At 43.4% G+C, this 18401-nt stretch overlaps 1 protein-coding gene across 4 annotated transcripts in view; it reads left to right on the forward strand.

Moving 5' to 3' along the window:
• Positions 1-18401, forward strand: part of zmynd8 (zinc finger, MYND-type containing 8) — a 44455-nt gene that overhangs the window by 24779 nt on the left and 1275 nt on the right. For all 4 annotated transcript variants that reach the window (XM_060910355.1, XM_060910358.1, XM_060910357.1 and 1 more), the window contains exons 13-20: positions 2937-3092; positions 4908-5459; positions 9325-9783; positions 12193-12401; positions 12665-12745; positions 12844-12922; positions 13089-13328; positions 14068-18401. The exon at positions 14068-18401 is cut by the window's right edge and continues 1275 nt beyond it. In XM_060910355.1, coding sequence (XP_060766338.1) covers positions 2937-3092; positions 4908-5459; positions 9325-9783; positions 12193-12401; positions 12665-12745; positions 12844-12922; positions 13089-13328; positions 14068-14243 — 1952 coding nt within the window. In that variant the 3' untranslated portion in view covers positions 14244-18401. The remainder of the gene's footprint in view (positions 1-2936; positions 3093-4907; positions 5460-9324; positions 9784-12192; positions 12402-12664; positions 12746-12843; positions 12923-13088; positions 13329-14067) is intronic.

Below are 18401 nucleotides of genomic sequence, written 5' to 3' on the forward strand. Positions count from 1 at the left end.
TAGCAAACTCTTTTCAAACTCAAAATCATATTGGGTAGCTAATGCTACTGGAAAAGAAAGATTTCTACATTCTGTTTATTTGGCAAAATCATGCTAAAACATATTTCTGAAAGGACTTCAGATAAGTTAACGTTATTCATGTTAGCATAACTCCATTTTTACATGCTAACTAACAGTGTCTAAGATAACTAGCTATATGTTAATGTTAGCTGTGGACAAGGCGATGGCAACTTGGCGGGCAAATCCATAGAAAATCATTTGACTAACCGGACTGCATAGCTATTGCAATGTTATCGCTAGCTCTAAAAGCACAGACAACTTCGTTGCAAGCTTTCTCTTGGAATAAAATGTTTATATACCTCAATATGCTTCCGCAGGTTGGACAGCAAGTTTTTGTAGGCTGTGATGTGGCTTGTTTTCGGCAAACAAAACAAACATTTAAAACGAAATGACTCTTTCATCCTTTCAGAAAACTGAAACATGGGTTCATGAGCCATGAGTGTGTGCGTTCTCCAGAAGAACCGCCTCCTTCCATTCTACCATCAACTGATTGTATTACAACCCCGATTCCAAAAAAGTTGGGACAAAGTACAAATTGTAAATAAAAACGGAATGCAATAATTTACAAATCTCAAAAACTGATATTGTATTCACAATAGAACATAGACAACATATAAAATGTCGAAAGTGAGACATTTTGAAATTTCATGCCAGATATTGGCTCATTTGAAATTTCATGACAGCAACACATCTCAAAAAAGTTGGGACGGGGCAATAAGAGACTGGAAAAGTTAAAGGTACAAAAAAGGAACAGCTGGAGGACCAAATTGCAACTCATTAGGTCAATTGGCAATAGGTCATTAACATGACTGGGTATAAAAAGAGCATCTTGGAGTGGCAGCGGCTCTCAGAAGTAAAGATGGGAAGAGGATCACCAATCCCCCTAATTCTGCGCCGACAAATAGTGGAGCAATATCAGAAAGGAGTTCGACAGTGTAAAATTGCAAAGAGTTTGAACATATCATCATCTACAGTGCATAATATCATCAAAAGATTCAGAGAATCTGGAAGAATCTCTGTGCGTAAGGGTCAAGGCCGGAAAACCATACTGGGTGCCCGTGATCTTCGGGCCCTTAGACTGCACTGCATCACATACAGGCATGCTTCTGTATTGGAAATCACAAAATGGGCTCAGGAATATTTCCAGAGAACATTATCTGTGAACACAATTCACCGTGCCATCCGCCATTGCCAGCTAAAACTCTATAGTTCAAAGAAGAAGCCGTATCTAAACATGATCCAGAAGCGCAGACGTCTTCTCTGGGCCAAGGCTCATTTAAAATGGACTGTGGCAAAGTGGAAAACTGTTCTGTGGTCAGATGAATCAAAATTTGAAGTTCTTTATGGAAATCAGGGACGCCGTGTCATTCGGACTAAAGAGGAGAAGGACGACCCAAGTTGTTATTAGCGCTCAGTTCAGAAGCCTGCATCTCTGATGGTATGGGGTTGCATTAGTGCGTGTGGCATGGGCAGCTTACACATCTGGAAAGACACCATCAATGCTGAAAGGTATATCCAGGTTCTAGAGCAACATATGCTCCCATCCAGACGATGTCTCTTTCAGGGAAGACCTTGCATTTTCCAACATGACAATGCCAAACCACATACTGCATCAATTACAGCATCATGGCTGCGTAGAAGAAGGGTCCGGGTACTGAACTGGCCAGCCTGCAGTCCAGATCTTTCACCCAGAGAAAACATTTGGCGCATCATAAAACGGAAGATACGACAAAAAAGACCTAAGACAGTTGAGCAACTAGAATCCTACATTAGACAAGAATGGGTTAACATTCCTATCTCTAAACTTGAGCAACTTGTCTCCTCAGTCCCCAGATGTTTACAGACTGTTGTAAAGAGAAAAGGGGATGTCTCACAGTGGTAAACATGGCCTTGTCCCAACTTTTTTGAGATGTGTTGTTGTCATGAAATTTAAAATCACCTAATTTTTCTCTTTAAATGATACATTTTCTCAGTTTAAACATTTGATATGTCATCTATGTTCTATTCTGAATAAAATATGGAATTTTGAAACTTCCACATCATTGCATTCCGTTTTTATTTACAATTTGTACTTTGTCCCAACTTTTTTGGAATCGGGGTTGTAAAATAATGCTGTTGAGAAATAATTGAGCTTGATTTTATACAGTCTATGGACGTGACTTGACCCTAGTGATTACTGATCGGCTGTCTCGGTGTCACCTGCGAAAAAACCAATCACGTTTTCGAAAAGAAAAGAAAAAATATCCACTTTCAAAGCTGTTTCATAGTAACGAGGACCTTGATAGAAATGTAGTAGAGTAAAAAGTACGATATTTGTCTTTCAAATGTAGTGAAGTTAAAGTCATAAGTTTCCAAAAAAAAATACTCGAGTACAGATACTCAAAAAGTGTACTTAAGTACAGCACTCAAGTAAATATACTTCGTTACTGTCCACCTCTGGGGTCATCTGGTCAAGGTCAAGCTTTTTGTGGCTACTGTTTCATATCGAGGCGCTAGCTACTATGTCATCGTGCTGTAAGAATGTATGAGTGTAACAGTCGTACATTACAGTGTGTTATGATTGGCTGAGAGCAGCAGAGAATCAGAATCAGACCCATGTTTATTGGCCAAGTATGTTCACACACAAGGTCAAAATCAAGGTCAAGGTCACCAAAAAGGTCAAAATCGTTTTTTTCGTGATATCTTCCTTCATATTCGTCATAAGTGCTACCGGGCGAGGTTTGTTTTGCCTGGCAACACTTGTTAAAGTTGTATTTGAGTTAACAGTTCCAGTCGAAATTAAATCAGAGTAACAGTTCCAGTAATCAAAGTCGCCCATGTCATGCTTTATAAATCCTGTGCCAGTCCCCACATGGCGTATCTGTAACTCGTTTCAGACCGTAGTAAGGCCGAGATGGACCTAAAGGAGCTGAGCGAGACTGTACAGCAGCAGCAGGGCGCTCAGGCCTCACTCACGTCCCCTAAAAGACAAATCAAGAGCCGCTTCCAGCTCAACCTTGACAAGACCATTGAGAGCTGCAAAGCACAGCTGGGTGAGTTCATAGACATCAGATAAATCTGCTTTTCTGGGGTCGTCTCTATTTTGTATTTCTTTCACCAAGGAAACTAAAGCTAAACTTTTTTTTTTTTAGCTAGCATGATGACTCTGATTATACAAACTGGCCTACATGCTGTGAGCTTTCATAATAACTGTCACAATGGTTAGATAAATTATATATACAAAAAATGTAGCAGGTCAGAATTTTATATTTGAGAGAAAGTTTAAACATAACTTTTTGTTTGCTTTTTTTTTTTTGCTCATTGTTTTTGGACGGGCAAGTTAAGTCACCTTGTGACCTCCAGGAAAAGACAGATTTTTATAGTAACCAGTCTGTTTTCTGTGTTGAAGGTATTTTTTTCCTTTCAGAATGACACTGAAGAAAGAAACTATAGATGACTTGCAACCACGTGATCAAAATGTGCGTCATGAGTGTCTGCCATGATGGTGGATATACACCCTTGCAGAAAAACCACATGAACTTCACATGTGATTTTTCACATGTGAAATATGTGGAAAATGTGTTTTGCACATGGGAAATGTGGTTTTGGCCCAATTTTATGTGAATCACATACAGGAATGTTTTACACATGTGCTCTACATGGTAACACATGTTACAAAAATCTGATACCATGTATTCCTCATGTTACCACATGTGGTAACGTGATCACATGTGAAACACATGGGAAATTCATGTGTTTCTTCTGTAAGGGCAAAGCAGCTAGGATGGCAGCCACTGAAAGCACGTCTGTAAACAATGCTGAATTTTCTCAGTATTACCATGGTTTGAACGGTCGAGCGAAGCTTTGATACAAAGAGAAGATAGATATGTGTGGTTTTGACCCATATTATTTTAAAAAGTCAGACTTTTCTGAAGATAAGACGCTTCTACCGACCATCGAGTACTCAGATATCGTGTTCTATCTGGTTTGGCTGCCAAAGAATCAAGTCCGACCTTGGACGAAACAGCCCATTTTCTGAGTGGGTGCCCAGTCTGGATTGTTTCTATCATATAATTTTGCTGGCGCTCCAAGAAGTGAAATGGTAATACACGTGTTAAAATTATAACAATGACTGAGTGATCCACGACAACATTCTAGCAACACGAAATAAAATTCTTCCGTGATACGATTGAGAAAGCTTTTGAATCTCACCTGAGATAAAACGATTACTGCAAATGCAAGCTAGTTTGGTTTTAGCCTGTTAGATCAGCCCTGCCGATGTTGTTCAGCCGTGATCGTCTCCTCTCCGTACTAAGCCTCAGAGTTTCCTCGCCCTCTTTCCGAATCACGGATGGAATTCTAAAAAATCAGAACTTCCCACGGTTACGAGTACTGTTGTGACCACAACCATATACAGCACAAAGATATCTCATCTCATCTCATTATCTCTAGCCGCTTTATCCTGTCCTACAGGGTCGCAGGCAAGCTGGAGCCTATCCCAGCTGACTACGGGCGAAAGGCGGGGTACACCCTGGACAAGTCGCCAGGTCATCACAGGGCTGACACATAGACACAGACAACCATTCATACTCACATTCACACCTACGGTCAATTTAGAGTCACCAGTTAACCTAACCTGCATGTCTGCACAAAGATACAGTATGTCATAGCTAAAAGAACACTTAAAGTAGTGGAAAAACAAAGAGAGTTGCGCACGCGTGACTATGTTTTGTATGGAACGTTGCTTGACCCCGCATTTGTATATCCACCAACATGGCAGACATCCGTGTTTCTATTTTGCTTCGACGTCACTTGCAAGTCAAGGATACCTAAGAAAACTTGCTACTTGTAATGTTTGGTCTAAACAGGTATAGACGAGATATCAGAGGATGTGTACAAAGATGAGGAGCACAGCGACTCGGACGACTCCGACAAGTCTGACTCCAGTGACAGCGAGTACGCCAGCGACAACGATCAAAAACCAAAGAGCATCAAGGACTCTGCTGCTGATGACAAAACAGAGAAAGAACTCTCAAAAAAGAAGCCCAAACCGCCATCCCCTGCTGGCGAAGACAAGGACAGCAGCACAGAATCCTCTGGTACATCGAGCTCACTGACCAAAGGCGAGATTGTGCAGAAAGTAGGAAGTGGTGTCTCTCAAGCAAAAGAGAAGCCAGCGGTTGAGCTGGACAAAGAAGTGCCTAAAGCAGCACCGGCATCTCCCAGTACAAGAGATAAGATCAAGGTAACAGAAGAAGCCAGGCAGCCTGTGTCTGTCGATGTCGACATGGACTCAGATTCAGAGCGAGAGCTGGTGATTGATTTGGGAGAAGAACCTGGAGGAAGGGAGAGGAAAAGGCGTAGGAAAGACTCAGCCGCTGTCACCGCACTCAAAGAACCTGCAGCCTCCAAGACAGAGGGTGAGTTACTCCCTGAACTGACACTGATGTAGGTATGTTTATTTATAAAGTTTGCTTTTTGTTTACACTTACAAAAAGGTCTATGTTGAGTACCAGTCTTCAGAATATTCTCGATTAGTAATAAAATTAATTAATCCACAATAAGAATTGATACGAGGGGCGGCACGGTGGTGTAGTGGTTAGCGCCGTCGTCTCACAGCAAGAAGGTCCTGGGTTCGAGCCCAGCAGCCAACGAGGGCCTTTCTGTGTGGAGTTTGCATGTTCTCCCCGTGTCTGCGTGGGTTTCCTCCGTGTGCTCCGGTTTCCCCCACAGTCCAAAGACATGCAGGTTAGGTTAACTGGTGACTCTAAATTGCCCGTAGGTGTGAATGTGAGTGTGAATGGTTGTTTGTCTCTGTGTGTTAGCCCTGCGATGACCTGGCGACTTGCCCGCCTCTTGCCCATAGTCAGCTGGGATAGGCTCCAGCTTGCCTGCAACCCTGTACAACAGGATAAGCGGCTACAGATAATGGATGGATGGATGATAAAAATAATAATAACAGGGCGGCATGGTGGTGTAGTGGTTAGCACTGTCACCTCACAGCAAGAAGGTCCTGGGTTCGAGCCCCGTGGCCGGCGAGGGCCTTTCTGTGTGGAGTTTGCATGTTCTCCCCGTGTCTGCGTGGGTTTCCTCCGGGTGCTCCAGTTTCCATCACAGTCCAAAGACATGCAGGTTAGGTTAATTGGTGGCTCTAAATTGATTGTAGGTGTGAATGTGAGTGTGAATGGTTGTTTATATCAGCCCTGCGATGACTTGGCGACTTGTCCAGGGTCTACCCCGCCTCTCGCCCATAGTCATCTGGGATAGGCTCCAGCTTGCCTGCGACCCTGTAGAACAGGATAAGCGGCTACAGATAATGGATGGATGGATGGAAAAATTGATACGAGATGAAGATCATGACAACAATCACAAAAACAGCAGAAAGTTTTCCTGAGAAACAGGGATCATCTCATCTCATCTCATCTCATCTCATCTCATTATCTCTAGCCGCTTTATCCTGTTCTACAGGGTTGCAGGCAAGCTGGAGCCTATCCCAGCTGACTACGGGCGAAAGGCGGGGTACACCCTGGACAAGTCGCCAGGTCATCACAGGGCTGACACATAGACACAGACGACCATTCACACTCACATTCACGGTCAATTTAGAGTCACCAGTTAACCTAACCTGCATGTCTTTGGACTGTGGGGGAAACCGGAGCACCCGGAGGAAACCCACACGGACATGGGGAGAACATGCAAACTCCGCACAGAAAGGCCCTCGCCGGCCACGGGGCTTGAACCCGGACCTTCTTGCTGTGAGGTGACAGCGCTAACCACTACACCACCGTGCCACCCCGAAACAGAGATCATCGGTGTGAAAATGCAAAACATTACAGCTCGACAGATGATGATAGATTTTTCGGCTCTGCCGTTCCAGCTGGCGGACACTGCTTTTAATCCTTCAGATAGACAAACATACACAAGTGAGGATGTGAATAGTGCCTCTTACGTAGCAGCTGCATGCACTCACGTGTGGTGAAAGTGCAATATATTTAAAAAAAAAAACCCACAGAATGTGAAGGATATGCATTTGCTTCTGGTAGTGCTTACTTTCTCTTCACACTTGGGTGAACTTTGACCTGTGAATTCACAAGCCTCTCGTCTTGTGAGCTAATACAAGCAGGTAGGACTGTGGTCAGTTGGTTGGTTAAAAAAAAAACAGGGCAGAGTTTTGCCTTTTAGTACAATGAGGATTTTTTTTTTTATAAAATTAGTATTTTCATGTCAACAGTGTAGGTGTCACTGAAAGATGTCAAATAAATTGAAGCAAAAAAAAAGGACAGAAGCTCAAACATTACATTCAAGGGAAATATAAAAAAAGAGAAAAAATTGCTAATACAATATTAAAAGAGCACACCATGTACAAGTATTTATACACTTTATACAGTATATTAATCAATGCAAATATAATAGCAAGTGCAAACAAATTTTATGGATGTATCGATCTCATCTCATCTCATTATCTCTAGCCGCTTTATCCTGTTCTACAGGGTCGCAGGCAAGCTGGAGCCTATCCCAGCTGACTACGGGCGAAAGGCGGGGTACACCCTGGACAAGTCGCCAGGTCATCACAGGGCCGACACATAGACACAGACAACCATTCACACTCACATTCACACCTACAGTCAATTTAGAGTCACCAGTTAACCTAACCTGCATGTCTTTGGACTGTGGGGGAAACCGGAGCACCCGGAGGAAACCCACGCGGACATGGGGAGAACATGCAAACTCCACACAGAAAGGCCCTCGCCGGCAACGGGGCTTGAATCCGGACCTTCTTGCTGTGAGGCGACAGCGCTAACCACTACACCACCGTGCCGCCCGGATGTATTGATATTTTCTAATAATTATATATTATTTAAATAATATTGGCTGACTGTTTTTCATGGTATATTAGATATAATCCATTCAGCTACTTGTTTTCAACTCATCCAGTATCATGCTAGCTGAATGGAATATATCTCATATACCATGAAAAAAAAAGTCAGCCATTATTATTATTATTATTATTATTATTATTATTATTATTATTATTATTATACATACACCAGAGGGGAACCATCAGGGTCCTCTAGGCCTTCAGAGACGGCCCAGACATATCAGCATTTCAAATGTTATATTTAATTTCTTTCATTCCTTCATAATTTCATTATAATTATTCTCTTCTAATTCGGCCTCATTTTGTATCAAATTTGCTTCAGAAATGAAAGGGTTACTGTTATGAAAACATTAAAATCGAGTTATCCAATGAGATTTTTTTTGTTTGTTGTGTCTAGGCTGAGAAGAGTTTAGAGCTGGCTCACTCATTGGTTAGGACTTCATTGCCGGGACAGAAGGCCATGGCAGTGTATGTTTATGTAGGAAGTGACAGATGAATTAACCAATCAGATTTTGATTTATAGTGGGAGGGACCAAGAATTTATTGCCCTAGGCCTACTCGAAGGCCAGCGTGAGCTTAACTGCAACTCGGCACCGTCAGCACAGCAGTGACGTCACCTTCCAGCCGGTGTAGCATTCATCAGTAGTGTTAGCGAATGCTAATAAAGCGGTCAAGCCAGTGCTATCTATCAAGAGCAAGTAGCACAGGCTAACGACCGAGAAACTAAGATTTCTGTCTCCAGACTCTTCTCCCACACCGCACACTCGCTACAGGATTTTTCACTGAGACTTAAGTATTCATTTCCCTCTGTAATTTACCGAATTACTTTTAAAATCAACATCGACAGCTACACACAACGGAGCAACCTGGCAGCCTGCCGCTAATCCCTTGCTAATTCTTTGCCCTGTTGCTTTTTTGGTGTGTCTGGCTAAGTTTTGACTGAGCTGAAGTCCCAGCTCTAATAGTAACGGTTCGCCAGTGCTTGTAAATATGCGTGAAGAATATCTAATGAAGTTTTTGTAGCCTTTCAGGTGTTCAACACGTCTTTCTCTTTCCTGGTGAACAAAGAAATGCTTCTGTGCATGCGCAGCAGAAACCTCTCATTGGATAGTCACATCAGCTCCGACGTATGACGTCATGTTGTCTTGACAACCATGCAATATCGTAAAGCATATTCAACACTCGTTCTCCATTGGATAGAGTGACGTAATACATGTAGGATAAGCGATATGATAACAATATTGCATGCTATCGAACCAAATGAATGAAACCCACTTGAAGGGAATAGAACACATTTTTATTCCATGGAAAAAGTGTCCTGTATGTATAATCATGTACATTGTTTGCATGATTTATTATAACGTATCTAATTTCTTTTTATATGCATATATATTTGTATCCTCTAGCTAAGGGCCCTCCCACAGGAAGCCTTGCTCCATCTCAAACCCCTTCAGCACCCTCTTCCACTCCAGGCCTCAAAGACCCATCGCAGTCTCCCATGGCAGTTCCTCTAAATGTAGTCACCATCCCCGCTGTCCCTAGCAGCACTGCGCTCGTCTCTTCTTCCCTGCCTAACTCTGCACCTCCTACAGCCCTGCCCTCCTCCACCCCCACCAGCACGGTGAAGAAACAGCGTCCCCTGCTGCCCCGTGAGAGCGTGCCGGTGGTGCAGCGGGCCGTTGTGTGGAACCCCGGTACCAAGTTTCAGACGTCCTCTCAGAAGTGGCACATGCAGAAAGTGCAGCGGCAGCAGCAGAGCAACACGCAGCCACAGACTCAGGCACAGACGTTATCACAAGCACAGCAGGCATCGTCTTCACCGTCTTCTTCTAGCACTCGATATCAGACACGACAGGCTGTTAAGGGTAGGCCACAGTTGAGTCTGATCATTGAATTATAGGGTTAAGATCTATCACATGTATTTACACAAACTATTCTGTGATTAGTATGAATATGCTTAAATCAGATTTGAAAGAAAGTGAATGAATATCCTTCGGTTGCAGACAGATACGGTCTTGAAAACTTTTAAAAGGTTACACATTAGACTCATTAATTTGAAAAGACTAAAATATGCTGGCAATTCTGTTGACTTCAAATTAATTTTGCTGGGATAATAAGTCATAGCTGTAAATAGGGTAATACATGAAAACTTTTTGCTACGTACCTTTTATTATACATTACAGGCATTTAGCAGATGCTCTTATCCAGAGTGACGTACAACATACCCAGAGCAGCTTGGGGAGCATTTGGGGGTCAGGTGTCTTGCTGAAGGGCACTTCATCCATTTCTGCTGGTCCAAGGAATCAAACCAGCGACCTTTTGGTCCTAAAGCTGCTCCTCGAACCATTAGGCCATGGTGTCTTTCTATGAGAAAGAACTAATTGTGTACAGGCTCTCTGAGCTGAGCAGCATTTCAAAAAGAGGAGTGATACTGATAAACTCCTGAGTCACATCCTTGGTCCTGAACATGTACGATACTGATAGCAGGGAGCGAATCTCCATACTTAAGAGGATATGGTAATGCATCAACCTGATTTTTGATGACTTTTGCGACCGTACGATGTCCGTCTCTACGTACGAACAACTTGCGTGTTCCACCACAGGGAAGCTGATCATAAGTGCAAGGCAATGTATCTCATAAACACTTGACCACTGGACAATACAATTTTTTATCTTTATTTACACAAGATAAATTAGTTTTTATCCAGCGCTTATTTTTAAAAATAACTTGGGATTATTTACTAACACATTTTACAGAAAATATTCACGACAGTTTCATATAAAACTAGCTAAAACAGTTTTATTAGTCCACTCACTTGTTGGACAATTGACATGTAACCAGACATCTGTTTGACGTGGCAAGTTTGAAATATCAAAATCGCAGCTCTAACCCTCAAAGCTCATACGCTGCATTCGGTCAAGGAAGATGTTTTCCAGTAGTTTTTTTTTTTCTGAAGGGTTTTATCCTACTGTTTTTTTTTTTCATAACAGGCAACATGTCTTTGCATTGTATGCTTTTTCCCCTGAACGATTTCTTACTCTGCACACTCGTGTAGACATAACTATTATATAATTCAATAGCAATTATGAGCATCTTTCCTTAGTTTTAGATAATCTAAAACTACCGCGGCTCGATATCGATTAGTTCTTACGTCCGATAATATTCGATCGTAACTATATAGTAATGATGTACAGTGAAAGCGCTGGTTCACTACTGTCCACCAGGCACCCAGCAGAGTCAAATCAAATCAAAGTCCTTCCCACGCCATGTGGCGCATAGGGTGGCGTCGATCTCTGTTTCCGTAGCCCTCGGCCTCTCGCCTATTACATAGCTGGGGGGGCTAGTCTTCTGGTAACCGCGAGAGTTTGACTCCCCACTCGCATCTGTATTGCAGCATGCCATGACAGATGGCAGTAGGTACCATTTTTATGATGGTCTTTGGTATGACCCGACCGTGAGTAGAACTCGTGCTCTCCAGATCGAGAGGCGGACATGCTAACCACTAGGCCAACTCGCGGTTACACCCAGCAGAGTCACACCATGATAAATGCCGTGGTGTTGTAACTGGTGCATGGCATGCGGTGTCAAATATGTATCCATAACTGTGATACGTATCGCGTTATTAGTCTCACTGTGACAAGACAAAGCAGCAATTTATTGACACAAAATACACTACATTACACAATTCGATGGTTCATATGCTGTAATATTATTATTCTATTCAGATTGATTTTGTGCCCTTGCAAATATTTTGCTCATACACTCATCAGGAGCTCCACTTTTGGGCAATGCTTAAATATATATACTGTATATTAGTGAACAGGAGATGCAAATGGACTTCAGGATACTGTGAAGATGTCTTTCTGCAGATTTCTGTCAATACTTAATACTTTTTTTGGTTAGAGTGACTATCCTTGTTCTCCTCGTCCTACTCGGAGCCTCAGATGTTCATCCAGTGGCATTTTGTCTTTAAATGTGATGAATGAGTTTTGGGTAAAGTGCTTAGTACTGAGTAAATGAGCTCATCTTGTGTGTTTATTGGCAGTCTACAAGCAAACACACCACTGTAAGTGGTTGGTCACCTCTGAGACCAATCAGATAACCTCTTTTTGTGGACGTAGGCAGTTCTTGGTCATATTTATTGTCCCAGACCCTCTTGCTAGACTATGTTATCTCATGCTCTAATGTCTTTCCCACTTGCACCTTGAAGCTTGGCAAATCATTCATGGTATGAATGTGCACAGTTAAGCTAAAACTGCTTTATTCCTCGTAGCTGTGCAACAGAAAGATTCCCCACACAGCACCTCAACCTCGGCTGTCACTCTAGTCACCAGCACCCCTGTGTCTGCAGCCATAATGGCAGGTGTCACAGTTAGCTCTTCCTCCTCCTCATCATCCTCCTCCTCCTCCATGACTGGAGATCTACAGATCCCCACCACCTCTGCTGATGTGGCAGCTGATATTGCAAAATACACCAATAAAGTAAGATGCCAGATTTCTTCCAGACTCTTTGGGGAAAAAGATTTATATAGTATATACAGTAAATCCAAATATACTTTGGTTGCCCATGACTGTGTTTGGGTTTTTAAGCATTATGTTATAATGTGTGTATGTGTTTTTTTTTAATGACTGACTGATTTAAGATTGAATGCTCAATCGATCCTTATAATAACGGTATGAAGTGTTATTAATGCATAATTGAGATGTCGCTGATTGGAGCAAATGATTATTTTGTGTATGGACAGATCATGGATGCAATCAAGGGGACAATGACTGAAATATACAATGACCTCTCCAAGAGCACCTCAGGAAACACGATAGCTGAAGTATGAAATCCTGAAAACGAAAACCGTGCTCATTATAAAATGGTAGCGATTTTTGCCAGTTTCAAGAACTGGTGACATACTCTTATTTTGCCTTTTAGATTCGGCGGTTACGGATCGAAATCGAAAAGCTGCAGTGGCTCCATCAACAGGAATTATCAGAGATGAAGCACAATTTAGGTTTGTCATTTCCAATTCCTAAAGCTCACATGGATGAAGTCTACATTAGTACCCATTTGCTGTTTGTGACGTTTCTCACATAGTGTGCTGTGAAAGTAAGGAAAAGCAAGTTACCTTGGAAAACATGGATTGATTTTTACATTTATCTGTGTTGCACTGGACACAGAGCTGACCATGGCGGAGATGCGGCAGAGTCTGGAGCAGGAGCGAGAACGGCTGGTTGCAGAAGTGAAGAAGCAAATGGAGATGGAGAAACAGCAGGCTGTCGATGAAACAAAGAAGAAGCAGTGGTGTGCCAATTGCAAGAAAGAGGCCATTTTCTATTGCTGCTGGAACACAAGCTACTGTGACTACCCCTGCCAGCAAGCACACTGGCCAGAACATATGAAGTCCTGCACACAGTCTGGTAGGATAAAGAGCACCGACACACTCATTTTAAAATATATGTGTAACCATACATTTTTTTTTTTTTTACTACTGTTGGTTTCTCAAGTTTCAGGGGTGGACAAATCATAAATTGATTAATTAGCGCACAAGACTAGTATCAATATGCTACCTGGCCCCATGTTTTGGTTTTTGGAAAACTATTCAACTTCAAGCCTATGAAGTGCTACACAGTACCAGTCAAAATTTCAGACACACCTTCTAATTAAATGTTTTTTCTTTATATTTGTTAATTAAAAGGCACTTCATGTCTTAAAGTCATGATGAACTGTTGTTAGTTGAGCGGTTCTTGACATAATATGGGTTACTACAGTTGTTGAATCGGGCTGTTTACTTTATTATTATTTACTATTTACTGTTTGATGATCACAGGCACATTAAGAAGGCAAGAAACTAGTCCACGAATTAACTTTTGATGAGGCGTACCTGTTAATTGAAAAGCATTTCAGGTGACTACCTCATGAAGCTAGTTAAGATAATGCCAATAGTGTGTAAAGCTTTATCAAGGTAAACAGTGGCTACTTTGAAGAATCTAAAAGATGAAACTTTTTTTCAGACTTTTCCTCATAGCAAATACAAATTAAAAACTAATAGACTGGACATAAATTCTGCTTGTCCTGGATACCCAGGCTACTGATTTGTCCACTCCTGCTTTTACATATCATTTGATTTGGTCTGATAACCTTTGTTTTGTTTTGTAGCAACATCATCACAGCAAGAGCCAGACACTGAGTCAAACACAGACGGCATTTCTAAGGTTTCTGGCCATCCCAACAATGGTCAGGACTCGCCTCGAGACACTGCAGGAGCTCCTCCTACAGACAAGGACAGTGATGTGGACAAATCAAAGGACAGTGTCACTGTCAGTATGTCCTAGCTCAAGACATACCAACTAATGCAGAACTGCACTTACAACTGCACATATGTGCAAAATATGGTCAAGTTCCGTCACTACAACAAAATACTTTTCATGTTTTTGTCTTGCCAGGATCTGCTTTTAACACTTTGGGAGGCTGATTTACTTATTTGTATCAATAACAGTTCCATGTTCCAATCTCAGTTCAATATAGCATTAAAGACACAACCAGACCTCTTTAATGACTTATTTGGCTACTTGGCTCTTTTTTTTTCTTGTTTTTTTTACATGATTCTTACTTGAAGTCCATAACATTTTTCTGATAGTCTTTGTGGGGCTGTCAACCACACACCTGCTGAGGGACACAGGAATTACTGTATGGGAAGCAGTGTGAACGAGGCAATCAAAGAACTGGCTGAGGAGGCAGAGAAGGGCAACTTCTGGCTGTGGCTGAGGAGAAAGGACAAGTGTTGGGGGGAAAAACACTCAACCCAGACGCCAGCTGCAGAGGGTGGCAGGGAGACATCCCTGTCACTGCTCCGCTACCATGAGAAGTTCCTGCCCCTGAGGAGATAGAGGAGATGTGGGAGGAAAAAGAGGACAACTGGATATGGAGAACATCAAGCCTGAAATGACGAAACCGTTGGAACAGAAATATTCATATAAAGAGGAGCCCATTGATCCAGAGGAGAAGAATAGATATGATTTGGGAATTCCTGCTGTGCTTACAGTTTGTCAGTGCGCGCAAACACAAACCTGAGGGCCTTCCGCACATCCCTGGCATCATTCTAAACAAGATAGACATGACCTGCATTAGTGATGGAATTCTCTGTAGTAGCATAGTATTGCACTTAGTGTGAAGTGCCAGGACAATATATATACTTGATTATAAATCCATGGACACTGGAGGAGGAACCAAAAGCCTGGTGGAAAACCACAGAGCTGATGGACCCAACATTGCTGAATGCAGGGAGGTAAGAGAGGTAGAAGGCTTACTGGTGGACAAAGAATCCCCTTGTGAGAACCAAAGAGTTCCCACCAGTCCCCACAAAATGGAGTCAAGCCAAAATGCAGAGAGCAAGCAACCAGCCAGGAGGGGAAAGATCAAATGGCCAAAGGTGAACAAAGCAGAAGCATGGCACAAACTGGATGTGGACTTGATCAAGGTACTGAAGGGGTCATTGCGAGGGGGAGGAGAGTCCAAACGTAAACTGTTGGGCACATCATATACCAAGAGTGCAAAGACAGGTTTGGCTAAGTTACCACCTTGCAGAGGACTACTCCTGTACAGAAAGGAAGAAGAGAGAAGGAGCTCAATCAGTTAGTGAAAAGGTGATGACAAAGAAATGGAGGAAGGCAACTCTGGCAGAGAAAGAGGGCCTGAAAGCACTGTGGGAAGAGGTCAGACAAAAGCCAGCTAGCCTTTGCAGAGCTGAGCGTGTCCATAAACGCAGAAAGCAGAAAGAAAAAGAAACAACCAACTTCTTCAAAGTCCCTTTCAAGTGTGCCAGACAACTTCTGTAGGAGAAAAAGAGTGGAAAGTTGGAAGTCACCAGGTAACAACTGGGACAGCACATCAGGAAGCAGTACAGTGAGTCATCAAAGAATGTTCCCTTAGTATCACCAGGGTACGTGCCTCGGCCTAGCCTGCCCACATTTGAGTTCAACATCATGCTCCCTAAGCTCAGTGAAGTCAGGCACATCATGGCGGAGGCAAGGCCTCATCAGCACCAGGCCCAAACTGAATACCCTACAAGCTCTATAAGAACTGCCCCAAGGTGCTTGAGCTGCAGTGGTACCTCAGGAGGACTGCCTGGAAAAAGCAGTCAATTCCATCTGAGTGGCAGAAAAAAAGTAGCAGTCTTCATCCCCAAGGAAGCAAACTCCAAAGACATCAGCCAGTGCAGGAGCACTGCATTGCTAAATGTTGGAGGAAAAATCTTCTTCTCTGTATTGGCCAGAAGCATCACCAGCTACCTAAAGAGAATGGTTACATTGACACCAACTGGCAGAAGGTGGGAGTCCCAGGCTTCCCAAGGTGGTGTGAAGCACTCAATGATGATTTGGGAACAGATCCAGAAGGCCAAGCGTGAGAAAGGGGGACCTACATGTCATCTGGCTGGACCCTCGCCAACGCTTATGGGTCAGTTCCACACCAGCTGATCAGCTGTTGCCATGGAGTTCTTCCCTATGCCCTCCTGTGTCAAGACCTTGGTGGAAAACTACTTCATGGACCTGCAGATATGCATTGCCCTTCCAGACTTCACCACTGGGTGGCAGCAGCTAGAATTAGGAATTGCCATTGGGTGTGCCATCTCTCTCATCCTACTTGTAGCAGCCATTGAAGTAATCCTTAACAGAGCAAGACAAATGGTGTGCGGGATCAAATTACCATCCAGACAGAGGTTACTCCTACTGTAGAGCTACATGGATAACGCTATCAGCCTCCTTCAGACAGCAGCATGTACATCCCAACTGCTGAAAAGGATAGATGAGCTGATGTCCCCGGGCAAGAATGAAAATTAAGCCCTCCAAGTCATGCAATCTGTCGATCAAGAAAAGGAGTTAAGAACGACAACACTACTTTTGTCATCGGGGGCAAGAAAATCCCACTTCTGGCAGCACAACCCATTAAAAGCCTGGGGAGATAGTATAACGGCCGACCACTCTGACAAGCAGATGGGGAGAACTGTGTTTGAAGCAGCTCTCAGAAGGCCTGGCAAAAATAGACCGAAGCTAGCTCCCGGGGAAGTACAAAGCGTGGTGCTACCAATTCATACTGTACAAGGAGAGTAATGTGGCCACTGAAAATGAGCAAAATTCCCCTTGTCCACAACAAGTAAGATGGATGGGAAAGCCAGCCCATTAATTTGAAAGTGCTGAGGTTGCCACAGTGCCTGTCTGAAATGGGCCTCTTTGGGATGAATATCTTGCAGCTTCCCCTGCAATTTATCAGTTTGGGCTACAATCAGGAGAAGACCAGGCTGGTGCTTGAACTAAGAGAGTCCACCGATTAGTCAGTGAGGGATTCAAATGCCAAGGTCCCTACTGGCTGGAAGTAAAATGCCCAAACTGAAGTGGACCGAGCACTTGGAAGGCTGCAGCATCAAGAACTTGTCAGAAGGATCCAGGCAGGAAGGGCAGGGCTAGAGTGGGGAGAAGCACCACGGTTTTGGTCGAAGGCAAACCGAAAAGAGAGGAAGGAGGTGGAGATGTCGGAGATATCAAGGATGGAGGAAGAGTGCTATAAGATCAAGGCTGTGTCGCAGGGCTGTGAAGGGAGCTGGACAACATGGGATGGTGTTGTTGACAGGAAAATCAGTTGGTCAGACCTGTGGAAGATTCCACAGGCAAGACTTGGCTCCTTCTTCAGGTCCACATACGGCACACTTCCCTGTCCTCTGAACCTTCACCACTGGTTTGGCAATGTGAAATCTGCAGTGTGTCCAGCACAAGCCTCCAGCACATCCTGTCAAGCTGCAAGACTGTGCTTTCACAGATGGCACCATGACCAGGTCCTGAGAAAGATGGCAGAGGATGCTGGAGGGGTGTCGACAGGAAAAATATTCACAACCAGTGTAACACCACATACACCAGGCCATGAAAACATCAAGGCTCTTTTCCTCTGACCAGGAGTGGAACATGAGAGTAGAACTTGGCAGGGAGCTCCAGTTCCCCAGAGAGATCATCACTACATCTCTACTTCCTGATATAGTGGCATGGTCCACCAAGGCAAAATCTGTGATCCTCATCGAGCTCACAGTACCATCGGAGGTACATCGGAGGTATTGAGGTCTCTTACAAAAGGAGACCAGGTACTCAGAACTGGCTACCGAGTGCAGGGAGGCTGGGTGGAAAATCACAATTTACCCAGTGGAAGTGGGATGCTGAGTTTTCGTAGGGCTGTAAACCGCACACCTGCTGAGGTACACAGGAATTACGGGAGGCAGGTTGAGCAAGGCAATCAGAGAAGGGCAGCTTCTGGCTGTGGCTGAGGAGAAAAGACAAGTATTGTGGAAAAAACAAAAAGTGTGACAGGCAGCAATGCCCAGCAGGTTATAACATCTGCCTGTACGTTTATTGATTGTTATTAATTTAGCTCTATAATACCAACATTATTACAGTGAAGACTCCACATATGGGCCGCTGCTGTGTTTTTTAAGCAGTAATCCTTTGGTG

This window comes from Neoarius graeffei, chromosome 26, assembly GCF_027579695.1.
Source record: "Neoarius graeffei isolate fNeoGra1 chromosome 26, fNeoGra1.pri, whole genome shotgun sequence".
NCBI lineage: Eukaryota > Metazoa > Chordata > Actinopteri > Siluriformes > Ariidae > Neoarius > Neoarius graeffei.